This window comes from Neopelma chrysocephalum, unplaced genomic scaffold (genome assembly GCF_003984885.1).
Source record: "Neopelma chrysocephalum unplaced genomic scaffold, ASM398488v2 Primary Assembly neopelma1_82, whole genome shotgun sequence".
NCBI lineage: Eukaryota > Metazoa > Chordata > Aves > Passeriformes > Pipridae > Neopelma > Neopelma chrysocephalum.
Genome location: NW_020897744.1, coordinates 598,963 through 613,236, shown reverse-complemented (window position 1 = coordinate 613,236; position 14,274 = coordinate 598,963). Strand labels below are relative to the sequence as shown.

The 14,274-nt window shown below is 52.3% G+C and overlaps 1 protein-coding gene across 2 annotated transcripts in view; it reads left to right on the top strand.

Moving 5' to 3' along the window:
- The first annotated feature begins 408 nt into the window (after window positions 1-408).
- RPH3AL (rabphilin 3A like (without C2 domains)) overlaps window positions 409-14,274 on the top strand; it is a 39,871-nt gene continuing 26,005 nt past the window's right edge. The window contains exons 1-5 of one of the 2 annotated variants that reach the window (XM_027690905.1): window positions 467-493; window positions 6,905-6,943; window positions 7,895-8,006; window positions 9,286-9,429; window positions 11,389-11,518. In XM_027690905.1, coding sequence (XP_027546706.1) covers window positions 7,930-8,006; window positions 9,286-9,429; window positions 11,389-11,518 — 351 coding nt within the window. In that variant the 5' untranslated portion in view covers window positions 467-493; window positions 6,905-6,943; window positions 7,895-7,929. Of the gene's footprint in view, window positions 494-6,904; window positions 6,944-7,894; window positions 8,007-9,285; window positions 9,430-11,388; window positions 11,519-14,274 lie in introns of both variants that reach the window. The other variant, XM_027690904.1, reaches the window with a different exon arrangement.

Genomic DNA, 14,274 nt, shown 5'->3' with positions numbered 1-14,274 from the left:
GCCCACATTCCCCCCGGCCTGTCCTGGCGCACATCTGGCTTGTGCCTGAATCCTCCCCAGCCTCTCCCGGCGCACCTCTGGCGGTGCCCGCACCCCCTCCGGCCGCTCCCAGCACACGCACATCTGTGCCTGCATCCCCGCTCCTCTCCCGGCGCACCTCTGGCGGTGCCCGGAGCCCCGCACAGGTCCCGGCGCACATCTGGCTTGTGCCTGAATCCCCTCGGGCCGGACCCAGCCGCACATCTGTCTGCGCTCCCGGCGCGCCCCTGGCGGTGCCCGCATCCCCTCCGGCCGCTCCCAGCGCACACACACACACACACACACATCCATCCGTGCCCGCATCCCCCGTCGGGGCCGGTCGGTGGCCGCCAGGGGACGCGCGGGGGGCGGGCGGGGGCGGTGCGGGAGCGCTCCGGGCTCGCTCCGTTTCCGCCTCGTCCCGCCGGGGCAGCGGCGGCTCCGCGGAGCGGCCGCGACCGAGGCCCGAGCGCAGGTGGGTGCGCGGGGGGAGCCGCGCCGGGGACCGGGCGGGGCGGCTCTGCTCAGCTTGGCTTACTTTAGCTTAGCTTAGTTTAAGCTCGGCTCGGCTCGGCGCGGCTCTGCCGGGGCCTCACGGGCGCTCCGGGCGGAGTTTGAGCAGAGTTTCAGGGCTCGGTCCCTACCGGCTGCCAGGTACGTGTCACTCCAAGGAAAGGGCCGTGCCCGTGGGTAGGGGTGGGCTGGGACCGGGGAGCTTCGAGGAGGGGCCTGGGCACTCGGAGCCGGCGCTCTACAGGTGGGAGAGTCTCTGTGAAAGGAGGAACAGCGGGGTGAGCTGCACAGGGCTGATCGCCTGCCTGGATGTGCCCTGTGCAGCCTGCTCTGCGGCTTGGGTGATCTCCAGAGGTCCCCTCCCACCCCAGCCATTCTGTGAATTCAGGTGGAGTTCAGCCCCCTGAAGGGAACTGACTGTAAGTGGCAAAGGTGTGGAGGGAAACAAGCCCGAAGTGGGAGGTTGAAAGCAACGTGCTCCATGGAAAAAATTATCAGCCACATCGTGCTTTGCAGAGCTGCTGTTGGGCTCCTGCGTGTCGTGTGGTGGGGACAGCCACGTGCACCTGATGGAGGATGGATTGCCGTGGTTCTTGGGCACTCTGGCACAGGGTGATGGTGCTGTTGTATGTGCCTGTAACTGTGATACGCTGTTCCCACCTCAGAGTTTTTGGTGTGCTTCGGGTTGGGTCAGGTACTCTGCAGGGCCTGGTCAAAGTCCATGACTTTCCTTTTGCTTGTACCAACAAAGGGTGATAAAGGTCTTTGAAGTGGCCGTGCTTGTGTTGTTCAAAAGCTTCCTAGGACGCCTGAAACCAGTACTGTACCTTAAGGATGCTGAGAAAGGCTATTTCATCCTCCACATGTGTTGGCAGGCCTGTGGCTCAGAGCTGTGCTGGATAGTGAGTTTTTGGCAAGGCCTGGGGCTGCTCAGCAGAGTTCCTCCACTGGCCGTGAGCTGTGCTTTTCCTGCTTCACTTGAGGTTACCTGTGAAACAGGCTGGCATGTGGTTCTTCTGCAAGGGATTCCTTGACAAACACTGGCCAGTGCTTCCCTACTATGTCCAATTTTTTCTAAGAAACCTGATGCTTCTCTGGAGGCTGGGAGGTGCAGATTGCACACGCCAACCCTCAGCTAAGGCCTCCTGAGCTTTTTAGCATATCAGAATAGTGAAATGAGTTTCTCTAATTGGCCATTTAGATGCTAATTTGCTTCTCCTAGGCCTATGCCAGATCAACCTGCCCCAGAACGTGAGTCAGAAAGAGCCTGCTGTCTCCATGAATTATTCACTTTGCGTAACACACTTGCCTGGCTGGGGATCAGGAGGAAATAAGTCCAAAGTCTGATAAATAAAGATATACCTTGGCAGGTGGAACAAGTGCTGGCTTTTCTCCTCAGCATCATAGGGTGCTGGGGCGCTGAAGACTGATTTTCTTGGGCAAAACCTGGTTTTTTTATAGCTTACCATATATCAAGTAGCCACACTAACAAGTGCCTCTCATTAATAAAGGGTTGTTGGTACTGTATGTCGGCTTTCCTGTAGAGCTGATTTTATCTTCCCACTTGTAGGACTGGCAGGAGCCTCCAGGGCATTGTATTTTATAAACTCTTTATAAGCTCCATCCTAAAAGCAGTTAGGCTTCTTGTCACTGCTGCCAGGATTGGGAAGCAGCTCTGGTGCATGGAAACATTCTTTGTTTTCCCCTCAAACCTCATCCTCACTTGCTCCTTTGCCAGCTTGGCCTCATGTGATAACAACACCTCTCAGTTGCTGTGTGCTGCAGCCAGTTGGTGTTTAATTTGGTCTGGGCCAACCAGAATTGACTGAATGAGGCTCTGAATGAGGTTGTGCCTATTTTGCTGGCGCTGACACTGCTTAGATTGAGCTGTCATGGTGAGACAGACTGGAAAAAGTCTGTCTGATTGGGTTCTTAAGTTGTTGTCCCAAAGCTTGCCAAAGCTTTGTGGTGTTTATTTGGACATTGTGTTTTGGCCCAAGCCACAGAGCTGCGAGTCAAGTCTGATCGTGTTGGATTCTTTGTGTCTCTTGGCTCTCTCTCGGCTGCTGAGGGTTTGTGCTGCTGTGAGGATTTGTAAGGAACGACAAAAGGCTGTTCCTCAGCTGTGCCCCTGAGCCCAGGTGTGTCCCTGCCTGAGAGAGGGGAGCAGGAGATGATGGGGATCACCTGACTCCGCTGATGTTGTGCTTCCTGCCTGCTTAGCCCTTATAAAATCATTTTATAGCATTTTATTGATGCTTGCAGCAGGCTCCTGTGCCGCTGAAGGGGCTGACGAACTGCTAGGTGTAGGTGTGAACGGGCAGTTCAAAGTGGGTTGTGTGTGAGAAAAACTTCTATAAAGCCCTGATTCAGCCAGCACTTGTACAGCCACAGTTACTGCCCTGAGACTTGGCCAGATCTTCAAAGTCAAGTGCGTGTCTTCTGCCACGTTTCGACAGCCCCGAGGGTTATTCTGTCGCTTCAAAACAGCCGTGTGCTTTGAAATACAACCGTGGCACTGGGATCTTTAAAACACGAGGGGAAGACTTGCGTCTGGAGTAAATGGCCTTTCCCTGCCTGCTCGCCCTTGTCTCCCCGGTGTCTGGGAGGAAAAAGGAGGGGCCGGGGGACGGGAGGCAGGGGCTGGGTTAACCTTATCAATCTCCGCCAGTCATTTATCCTCTGTCATAGCAACACGAGCAAACACTCACTTAGTTGCTAAGGTTTCCCGGGGATAATGGGGTCTGGTGAGCGGAGCAGAGAGTAATTACACTGCTTCTTTGAGGGAGCAGCCGCTAAAAGGAAAAACAGCCCAGCAGGTACCTGGTGCGGACTGGGAGTCCTGGGGGAGGTGACGCCCTGGAAGCAGGCGGGTTAATTACACCGGCACAGCACGGCTTGGGAACTGGGGACTTGTCCCCGGCCAATTAATTTTGATTTTTTTTTAAATGAAGTATTTAAAAAAAAATTGCCTAATTAATTTCCTATGAAAACAAATTAATACAGACACGAGCTGCTCAGCTGAAATAAGCAGGCAAATGAAAGCTGACTGGAGAGCTCCTCACGGGCCCGTGTAGGATATTTTTGTATTTGCAGGGCTCTGAGGAATTAATGCTTCGTGGGCACCTGTAATCAGCCCAGCTGCAGGAGGGCTGGTGCAGGCTGTGCTGTCACTGTGTGGGGAGGTGTTTCTGCTGCAGTGACTGCCTCGATGTCAACAGGACCCTCCAGTTTTAACTTTGGTGTAGTCAAGGTAAAGTCCAAATGTGTTCGAGGTGGAGGAGCGGGGAAGGGACTTGGTGTAGTGAGATGGTGCTAAAAGTACATGAGCTGAAAAAGCAAGCTGATAAATTTGGGATAGAAAGATGTTAGGGGTGTTAAATACAGAGCTGCAGCCTGGCTCACAGAGTGCATGATCCAGGAATCTCTGGAGGCTGAGAGGGTATTCTGGATAAATATTGCTGTGTTGTGCTCTACTCTTACACTCTTCTTGAAGCATCTGCTCTTGGAAGTGGTCAGATAGCAAGTACTGTGCTCACTGTACCTTTGGCATGACCTGCTGTGAGTGTGTTCTGTTACTGAGGTAAAGATACATGATGTTCACGTTGCTGTTCTGCTGAGGAAAATGGCCTTTTGCAGGAGAGCCTGAAATTCTTCGAAGAGCATCAAGTCAAAGGGCTGTGTCTGCCTGCCCTTGTTCCCTTTGCTCAGACCCCACCAGAAGACTTTTCCCTCCCAGACTGAAGTCATGTTCTCAGATGCCCTGTTTTGTGGCTGAAGAGCACAAGTCTTATCATGGGGAGAGCAGAAGCAGAGCTGCAGGCAGAGATGTGCTGGGTTCTGCATCCTCCAGGATGCTCCAGGCCCCACGTGAGGGGTTGGCTCACTGCAGGGCAGAACTCCTTCCGTGCAGAGCTCCCCTGTGCTTCTGTGCCCAGGGCAGCCAGGTGGACTCAGATTTAATGAGGTTTTGTTTCACATGACTTCCTCCATCATAGGAAAGGAACAAACAGGTGGAGTGCTTTTAAAGCAGGTCATAGAATATCGGTAAGAGCTCCCTTTTAATTCTGAATTCAAGTAAAAAGCAGAATCTTGGACTGGGAAGTTTTCTTTCTGTAACACTAAGTGCTTGTGCCACCCCTTTGTTCTGTAGGCAGTGTCCTGGCAGGTGGGCCAGGAGCTGTGGATTTCTCTTGCTCTCTCACTGGCTGCTTCCACCCTTCCTTAAGTCTGTTGAGAGGAGGACAGGGAGGGGATGGCTGGGTGAGGTAGGTGCTAACTGGAGTATTTTTGAGAGAGAATGCAAGAGACTGCAAGAGAGGGATGTTTCCCCACAGCCCATTGAAATGACTCCCCGGGCTGGTGTGGTTTTGCTATCTTGGTGTTTCTGATTCCACTGTACTTCTTGTCCTGTACAGAGATAAGAGGGAGGATGCTTCATCCCTTCCAGATGATGGAAACCACTCCTCTGGCATCATTCCCATGCCCATGAGAGATAGTCCTTTCCCTCCAGCCCTGCTTCTGCCCCAGCAGACTGTGTCCCATTCCTCTTTCCTTCTCTGACGTAGTTGTGTCACTCCCCACCAGAGCCTTTTTTCAGAGGCCAGGGTGCAAAGCCAACTGCAGAGCCAGCTTAGATGAGAGGAAACAGCACATCCCGATGCCGTCAGAAGAAAATTCTCCTGTAAATATTTCAGGGAATAATCTCCCTGAAGACTGTTTTGGGATATGATGGCTCTTCAAGAAGTGTTTTTTATTCCTTCTCTCTTTGCAGATGGTGCTCAGGGAATGGTGGAGAACAGAAAGCGTATGCTGAGTAACAAGAGGCAAAAGAGCATGACATTGCTTGTTTTTGTTCAGTCACGCTGAGCAAAGCTCACTGTGCTGTGAGGCTGGAGAATGCATTTAGGTCTCTCCTGAGAAAAATGCTCAGCTGATGTGCTCTGTTCTGACTCGCCTTCAGCTCTGTTAGAGCAGATAAAGCTCTGCTGAGCAGGAGGGGCAGATGTTTTCAGCACAGCTTTCCGCCCTGAAAGCTCAGCTGCTGGCAAAGCAAACTCCCCTGCCCTGGCTGTGATTTGGGGCTCATCTCCAGCTCCAGCTTTTATGCTAAACATCCATCCCAGAGGCATCGAGTGCCGCTCACAGTGTGGCTGTGAGCACTGAGCCTCAGCAGTGGACGCAGAGGTGTGCCCGAGTGGGAGGGAGGAATACGTGGTGCAGCTGAAGAGTAATTTAATATATGCATATGTGTGGGGGGCTACATGTGCATATAATCCTGTAACCACACATCACAGGCTTAGAAAATCTCTGTAAAATCCCAGGTCAGCCATTCTGTGTGAAATTGTAGCTTCTCTGTTCTTCTAACCCTGCCCCGGGGGCGGGAGCCGCTGTATTCTTTTGCTGCTCATGCTTGATTGCTCCCCTGTGTGTGAGCTGCTGGGGGATGTGTGTGGGGAAGGTGTTCTCTCCTCGCTTGAGATCGTGGAGAAGATGAAAAGAGCACGAGGTGTTCTGGGACCAAATGGAAATGCAAACCCACAGCATGTGTAGCGCTGAGCAGAGCGGGGAAAGCAGTTGGTAAATTGAAGGTGCCAGGGTTCAAGGATTTCTTCGCTTTCAGAAGTGATCACCTTAACTAATGTAGTAAAGGTTTAAAAAAACTGAAAGTGACACTTCTGTCTGTCTTTCCTGTCTCAACCCTCTTTCCTGCAGCTTCCTATCTCCTCCATGCTTCACTTTGCACAGTTGCACAGTTTGGGTTGCACTTGTACAGTTTGAGTTGTGTTGAGCCCTCACCCTTTTTATACATCTGTCCCTTTGCTCTGAAGGAAATCTGTGCTCCGTGTGGAACTTCCCCTCTTCTCTCCTGCCTGTTGTAATCACTCAGTTTTCAGACTCTTTCCAAAAATCAGGTGGTCAGAGAGTAGAGAACTGGTTCACTGTCAGTAAGTGGTTTGGCTCTCAGGGCTGCCGTGGGGTTTGGCAGGAGGGAGCTGTCAGTTCTCTGACACAGGTTAGTGTTTCTGTGCTGGGGGTGAGCGTGGCATGTGTGGCACGTGTAAGCTCAGCACAGGGAGGGAGGGATGGATGTGCACAAGCTGTGTGTGTGCCTGTGTAACAGGGCCAAGGCCATCAGCCTGTGATGCCCCCGTGCATCCCCATGCAGAGAGCTCTGTGTGTCAGCAGCAGATAGCAAGGGTAGGTGCAGCACTGACCCACAGGCACTGCTGGGGAACTGTGCTGTGGGTTGAGACTGGAGCAAGTGTTTGCTCGGGAACTGTGGCACAGTTGGCAGGTGATGCACCTTCCTGCCGTTGTATCTGATTTCTGTTTGCCAGCCAGCATTAAACACGTTATCTCTGCCCAGCAGGTACGGTTTCAAAGCTGGCAAGTGTCTGTTCTGGGGAAAGTAAGTATTAATACCTGGAAATTTATGCATTAGGGCTTGTGAGACACTCGCTCTGCTGGAGAGCAAACCCAGCTGGTTAAAAGCTCGATACATCAAGTCTGATTGTGCATCCACTGAAATCTTTTGGCTGTGCCTGTCCCCTGGTGCTTCCCGTTCACCCAGGCTGCCGTGGTAGGACTCACTTAACTTAGCTGCAGAGTTTCTTGGGAATGTTTCTCCCATGAGCACAGGGAGGTTGGCTCTTGCTGCCTTTACTGATCAGTTCAGTGAAACTGTCACTGAACACGAGGAATCACTGGTGTGACCGTACCGAGGACAGGAGCCGCAGCAGGAGATCTGCTGCAAGAGGTGCTGTCTTCAGCATCAGAGAATGCAAACAAGCTGCTATTGTAGGCTGTAGTTATAAATATCAGGCTATTATGGAGGCAGTTTTAATGAACTAAATGACTTGCCACTATTCATGCTGATTGTAGCGTGGGTTTTTGTTTGTTACCCCATTAAGAGGTAAAAAAGAAAAAGGCAACTATAGCTTCTTTATGTCCTTTTAGCTTGGCTTTTTCTGTCAGAACTGCAGCATTGGGGCTGTGGAGGTGGGAAGGCAGAGATTATTCTTACAGACAACGCTTTTCTCTAGTTTGAAATGAAAAATCAGAACTGACAAAGAGTGTCTGGCTTTTTTTGAGAGTACCATAAAATCTAAACTTCCAGCCTTGCCTTCAAGGTATTTCAAGATATTTATTAGCTTATATTTTATGAGGATGATGGTATGTTTTTATCGCTGCCTGTGGGTGAGAGTCTGTCTCCTTCCCCTGTGTGAGATGCCAGCAGATCACCTCCCTTCGGTTTGCTGGAAGAGTGGCCCTCTGGGATGGTTAATGAGGCTCTGCCAAGTGCTGCCCTGTGCTTTCTCAGGGGTGGAATGACAGCTGTGCTGGTGTTTGCTTCTTCTAGGTGTGATCCCTGCCACTCCTGCCCAGCCTGGTGCCATGGCTGACATGATTTTCGGGAGCGGGACAGGCCAGTGGGTTTGCCCCAACGACCGGCAGCTGGCACTGCGAGCCAAGTGAGTCCTTGTCACCCTCCTCCTCTCCTTCCAGCCTCAGCTCTGGCCTGAATCCTTTCCTGGTGTCTGTGTGGAGCACTGGTCTGCTGTCCTGTCACACAGACCCCACTGTACCCTGCCTGGTGGGACAGGAGCCTGCAAAGCTGGGGCTCAGGGCTGCCAGCCTGCCGTGGGAGTCCATCCCACCAGCCCTCCCCTGGCTGAAAGGAAGGGCCTGGAGGCAGGCTGGTATCTCTGCAGCACCCTAAATGTATTTGATAGCATCCCCCAGCTGCCAGCAGCACTCTTTTGTTTTAGGAACTTGTCATTTGATCTCGTTTTCCCCTGAAGTTAAAATTGCTGCATAACCTAAAGACTAAAAGGAGGGAGATGAGTCAAGCACTAGAACTGCATTTCTTTTTTGGGTGCTTTCCTTCTCTGGCAGCTGGTACCATGCCACTGCCACCTCTGCTCTTGCCTGAACCCCTGGGGTCATCCTGCTGCTGCAGAGTGTTGGAAAATAGGAAGGCACTCCACGTTTTGGGGGGACTGCCTGGCTGTGAACAGTGCACACCACTGCCACTTCTCCAGCCTGCACCTGAAAGCCTCAGTAAGACAGTTGTGCCAGAGAGTGCCCTGCATTCTGTTAGCAGCCATAACTTTATCCAGTGACCTCTAAACCCCTCCTGAATGGTAATTAATTGAGCTGTGAAAGCTCCTGCCTCTCGCGAAGTGAGCCAGGGAGAAACATCAGAGGGAAGTGGTTTGCTAAAGTCCTCATGTGAACCTGGCTTAGACCAAGCAGGGAAGTTGCCAAATTTATGTTTCCAAGCATGCCCAGTGATTTGTGTGTTTGAAAGGAGGACCTTAGAAGTGTGTGATCTGGAGGGAGGAGGATGCAGGTAATCCCTGTGTTTGGGAGTCTGCTGTTGGCATTTGTGGTGTCTGGCATCAGCACCCACCTCTCCAAGGGTACCCCCAGGAGCAGGGTAGCCATTCCCAGGGGCACTGGTTTTCTTTGTGGGCAGAGACAAACAGGATTGAGGGCTTGGAGTGGTGAAATACGAACTGGAGCAGAAAGGGAAGTGAGAGGGCAGGGAGAGACAGCACAGCACTTGGGATGCTGGAGGAGTGACGTGGTCAGTGAGAGGAGACTCCTGCTTTGGGCGTTAGTTGTGGAACAGACCCCTCTGATGGAAGGCTGACGTGGCTCTGTCTGGCAGGTTTGGCCTGTGGGGCAGGGCAGGGGTTTTGTGCTTTCCTTCCACAGCTGAATCCTACCCTCCACCCCCTCCCACAGGCTCCAGACGGGCTGGTCGGTGCACACATTCCAGACTGAGAAGCAGAGGAAGACGCAGGCTCTGAGCCCAAAGGAGCTTGAGGTCATTCTGGAAGTCATCCGCAAGGCAGAGAAACTGGACATCATCGAGCAGCAGCGCATCGGGTACAGTCACGTTCATTTATCCCCTTCCCTCCCGAGGAAAGGTCAGCACAGACAGAGGGGTGGCTCTCCCACCTGCCTGAGCTCAGCCTCCATCAGTCAGAGCATCCCTTAGGTCACTTATTTTCTCCTCCCACGTTGCTTGTTTGGAGGTGACGAACACTGGGAAGGATGTGATGTTTTCCTTCTCTCCGCGTCTTGAGCCTTTCTCACCTCGGGGCTTGCTGAGGTTGCAGCCCTGACACAGTCCCTGGAAAATGCAGCCTGTGCTGAGGCAGCTGCCCCAGTGGCTCTGGAGGAGGCTGGGAAGATGCCCAGTGCTGGTGGACGGATGGCTCAGAGGCCACTGCTGGCAGTGCAGTCAGGTTTTCCCTCGTCTGCACCACTCCCCTGGGATTTTGCCTGGAGCAGTGAATGAGTTGATGTTCTAGTTGGCTGAGCCCTCTGGATGGGTTTGCTAGCTTGAATTATTTAATTTACAGGCATCCTTTTGCTGCTGCAGATTTCCATTTGCTTTCAGTCCTGCTGGCGGTCTGGCCTCAGCTGTGGCTGTGATCATCCTGCACTACCTTAAAGCCAGGGAGTTGGGCAGTCCTGTAGCATTTCCCAGCAGCTTCTGTGCTCGTGAGACAGGAACCCCAGTGACTCCCACCCCGTGTCCAGCAGGCCCAGCTTCCTGCCTCTCCACTTCCCTGCGTAGAGCACATTAATGAGGGCTAATGAGAACTGACAGTGATGTTTCTGTGGTAAATGGGAGACCCCAGCAGCAGCCAGTGACCCTGAGGAGCTGGTTGTTCCTGTGTGGTGGTTGGTGTAGCTGCAGCAAGTGATGCCCTTGCTGTTCCCGTGCTGAAGCATTCTCTGAAATGCCTTTGTTAACTCCTGGGAGTTCTCTTGTGCCGAAGTCGAGGATCATAAATCCATTAATGATGGCTCGGTCTGGCTGTGCAGTCTGACCTCACCACCACAGGCAGAACCTCTTTCAAACAGACCTTGCCTTCCTCTCAGTGTGGGGCTTGGTTGACGGGACATTAGGACTAATGAGGATGGGATTGCATGGATAGCAGGATCGCTTCCTCCCTGAGCCTCCTGCACACACATGGCTGTGGCTGGTCACTGCCACTGATAAATGGCCTGGCTGATACTTGTCCCCATCTACAAATGGATGCCTGAAAATTGCCAAGCAGTGATCTCGTGACAGCAGCCTTGCTCTGCACGCTCTCCACATCCTGCATCCTAATTGCTTATCCTACCTTCCTTCCCTTTCCTCGTCCTGCTGCTATGGACATCGTGCATACATATGTGCTTCCTGTCTTCCAAGCGGGCTGTGGAACGAAGCAGGGAGCAGTTACTGGCATTCCTGTACTGCAGCCAGGCTCATTTTAGTCTGATGGCTTCAGTCTGGCCTTCCTGCTTCTAATGGGATTTGGGCAAGTCATGTGCCTGCAGTGCTGCTGTCAGGGACATGTAAAAATGGAGAGGGCTTGGCAGGTCTAACTCCTCTGCCCTTTCCCGGTGCTTTTTGACTTGCCTTGCTCTGAGTATTAAAAGCTTTTCCTGCTCTACAAGCAGGAAATGTTTGTGCTGAGACTGTGGCCCCAGTGACACTGAGTTCCTGAAGCGTTTAGGATCAAGCTCTTTGTGTGAGCTCTGCCCACTAGCTGAGTCAGGCCTCTCAGTGGTATTCCCAGTTTGATTATTCTGATCTTGGTGAAGGTTGGTAGATGGGCTTACAGGGATTTATATCTCCTGAAGACCAAGAGCCAGCTGATAGGAAGCACTGAGTGCAGACACTGAAGTGAAGGTACATATGGTCCCAGCAAGGGGCCCAGAACTGCACAGAAGAGGCAGAGGTAGGCTGAGTCTGGAGCACAGTCTGCAGGTTTTTGGCAAGCCTCAGTACCAGGTGCTTCCATTTCCAAGGTGAGCGCTGTGACCTCTGCTCCGCCTCTCTCCCCGCAGGCGCCTGGTGGAGAGGCTGGAGAACATGAGGAAGAACGCGATGGGGAACGGGCTCTCGCAGTGCCTGCTCTGTGGGGAGCCACTCGGGCTGCTGGGCAGCACGGCTGTCTTCTGCCAGGACTGCAAAAAGGTGGGTCTGGTCACACAGGTTCCTGCTGTTCCTGATGGCAGATCTGTCTAGGAAAGGCCACCGGGCCTCCTGGAAGCTGGATAACTCTGCACAGTTAACTTTGGCCCCGGTTGTCTAGGTCGGTGCTGTCAGACCATCAGATTTTCTCTTGCCTGTCTTATTCCTCAGGATCCTAAAGTGCCTAAACTGCCCTTAGTGCTGGGATGGGGTGTCTCAACCCCCCCTGCATCTCCCACTTGGGGACAGAAATGTACAATCATCAAGGACAACTCAGAGTCTGTGAGCTTTGCTGTGCCCTTAGACCTTCCAGCCACGCCTCTCTTCGAGAACTCAAGTCCACCCTCACATTCCAAACCAGTGTGAGTTTTCCAGCCCTGTGTTGTGTGTGTTGTTAACAGGACTTCAGGGTTGCTGTTTGGGCACCAGTTTTTGGGGAGACTGCTGCTCTGCCAGCGCCCCAGGGATGACTGCTGCCGGTCTAGGCTCCGCAGCCAAGGGGTTAATCTGTATTGCTGTGGAGATGATGATCTCCAAGGCAACCACCTTATCCTGCCTCTGCTGGGAGGCTGGTTTTCCTGCACTTGAAGCCCATCTTTCCCTGGGGAGACACCTCTGTAAGTTACTCATCTCAGCGTGTTACCTGTGCAGGGGTGAGGGTACCTGCTGTGTGCTGGAGTGTTTCTGACTCGATGGTGGTTGGGTGGAAGGGAGCAGCCTGTGCTGACTCTGTCCCCGTTGGGAACTGGCATCAAGGAGACACTTACCAGTGTCACCAGCCTGTCACCGAGGAGATGTCCTGTGGAGCCCACAGAGTAAAACCTGCAGCTTTACTGTGGAGTGCTGCGTGTTGGCACCTCTGTGGTTAAGGGGTCATGCAGGCCACGGTGGAGAACCTTCTGTGCTGACAGTGCTGGAGTTAGTGGGATGCAGTTCTCATGCAGAGCAGGCTGCCAAACTGGGGCTGCACTGGTCCACGGTTGGCTGCAGCGTTGCTCTTGAAGCTCTTGTGGGAGATGGAAGGGAGGTGGGTGTCCCATGCAATCAGACCCGAGGTCCCACCACCCTTCCGTCACACTTGCAGGGCTGGGAGCTGCTGGGAGCTGTGCTGTCTCTGCTGTCAAGTGGGTTTCTCCACCGGATCCAGTTTGCAGAAGTAGCTTGACTGATGCAGGGATTATGCAGAAGAGTCCTTGTAAGGCAGTGTCTGGGAAAGGGAATGCAAATCTTTGAGCGCCTGGGTCCTCTAAACCAGGGAGAAAGTAGCTCTTGAGGAAGGGGTGGGGAAGGAAGCAGCAGTAGAGTACTGGGAAGTGAAAGGTCTGGTTTGAATGGGAGCTGTGGGGCAGCTCTGAGAGGAGCATGGCCTGTGTGCACGTGGCCTGTGGAGAATGGGTGACAGACAGGAGACGGCAGGAGAAGCAGGCTGCTTCCTGTGTTTCAAGCATGTGGAATAACAGGATGTGCTGTATTCCCGCCTTCTTCCCCTGGCAGTTCTGCTCTCACCTTGTCAGAAGCCAGCTAGGTCATGTTGCCACAGGGCTTTCCAACCTCTCTCCTGTGAGCCCAGTACACTACTGAGGAGGCAGAAGCTGATTCAGTCACTTCCCAGCCTTTTCCATTTGCAGCTGCAGACAGGAACCCCCAGCTGGTGGCACAGCATGAGCCTGAGGCTCTGGGAGAGCTGTGACCAGAAAACCCCAGAGAAAGGATGGGGTTTTTTCTTTATTTATGGTTATTCACTTTTTGTCTGGAGTCTGTTGGGCAGTTCAGGAGCATTCATATGCAGGTTGATTTAAGGTGAGACCCTACTTTTCCTGTGTGCTTATTGCAGCTGCTTGCAGCTTGGCTGCACTTTTCAGCTGTGTGCAAGCCTAGGGGAGTGCTGCCTGGGTGCCCTGGGCTTCTCCCCTTACTCCTTTTTAATGTTGTGAACTCAGGGAACAGTCACCCCTCCAGCAGAACGCACAGGATGAACTCCTACTTCAAGCTTGTTCCCTCTTGTCCAGGGACATCCATCACTTGTGCAGTGCTGTATGGAATAAGCAATTTGTCAGGGAATTATGGATTTTTAAAGTTCGTATTTTTCTTGCAGGCAGTGCTCTGTTACCATCTCATTGCAGCCTGTTTAATTCAATGACTGGAATTGTAATGATGCATCTGAAACATAGCAAAGAATTTACCCTCGGCAAGCCCCTTCTGCCGAATGGAGGTTCTTGCATTTCTCGTAGCCTGATGGATTTTCTAAGTGCTGCATTCTGCTTTATGAAGAATGCTTTTAATATTAGTTTTTATTACCTTAGAAATGAAGGCATTATGGCAAGACAAAGATGCATGCAAATCCAGATGTGTTAACAACAGCAGGAGTTAGACAAAGCACAGTGTGCCGTTTACCATGCAGAGGGTATCCTGTATAAAAGGTGAAGTGTGAGCAGGAGAAGAAAGTGCTTTGTCTTGTATTTAATGAGAAATGGGGCTGCATTTAATGTCCTTGATTTTTTTGTCTTCTTCTGAGGGGTTGTGAGTGATGCTCAGTTTTCCAGCTAGTCTGCAGAGAAGGGGAGGAGGAAAGCGCCGTTCTGTATTGGAATTTTGAAAATTTATGGCAAGGAGTAAAATCGGTTGGAAGCTTCCACTAGAGGGAGCGTTTGAATGTGCTATTCGTGTGGGGATTGGGATCTTTGAGGGTATTTCAGACTGAGTTCCTCCCTCGGATTTTGGTTTGAGGCAGGGAAAGTTGGGGTGATTGAATCTGCAAA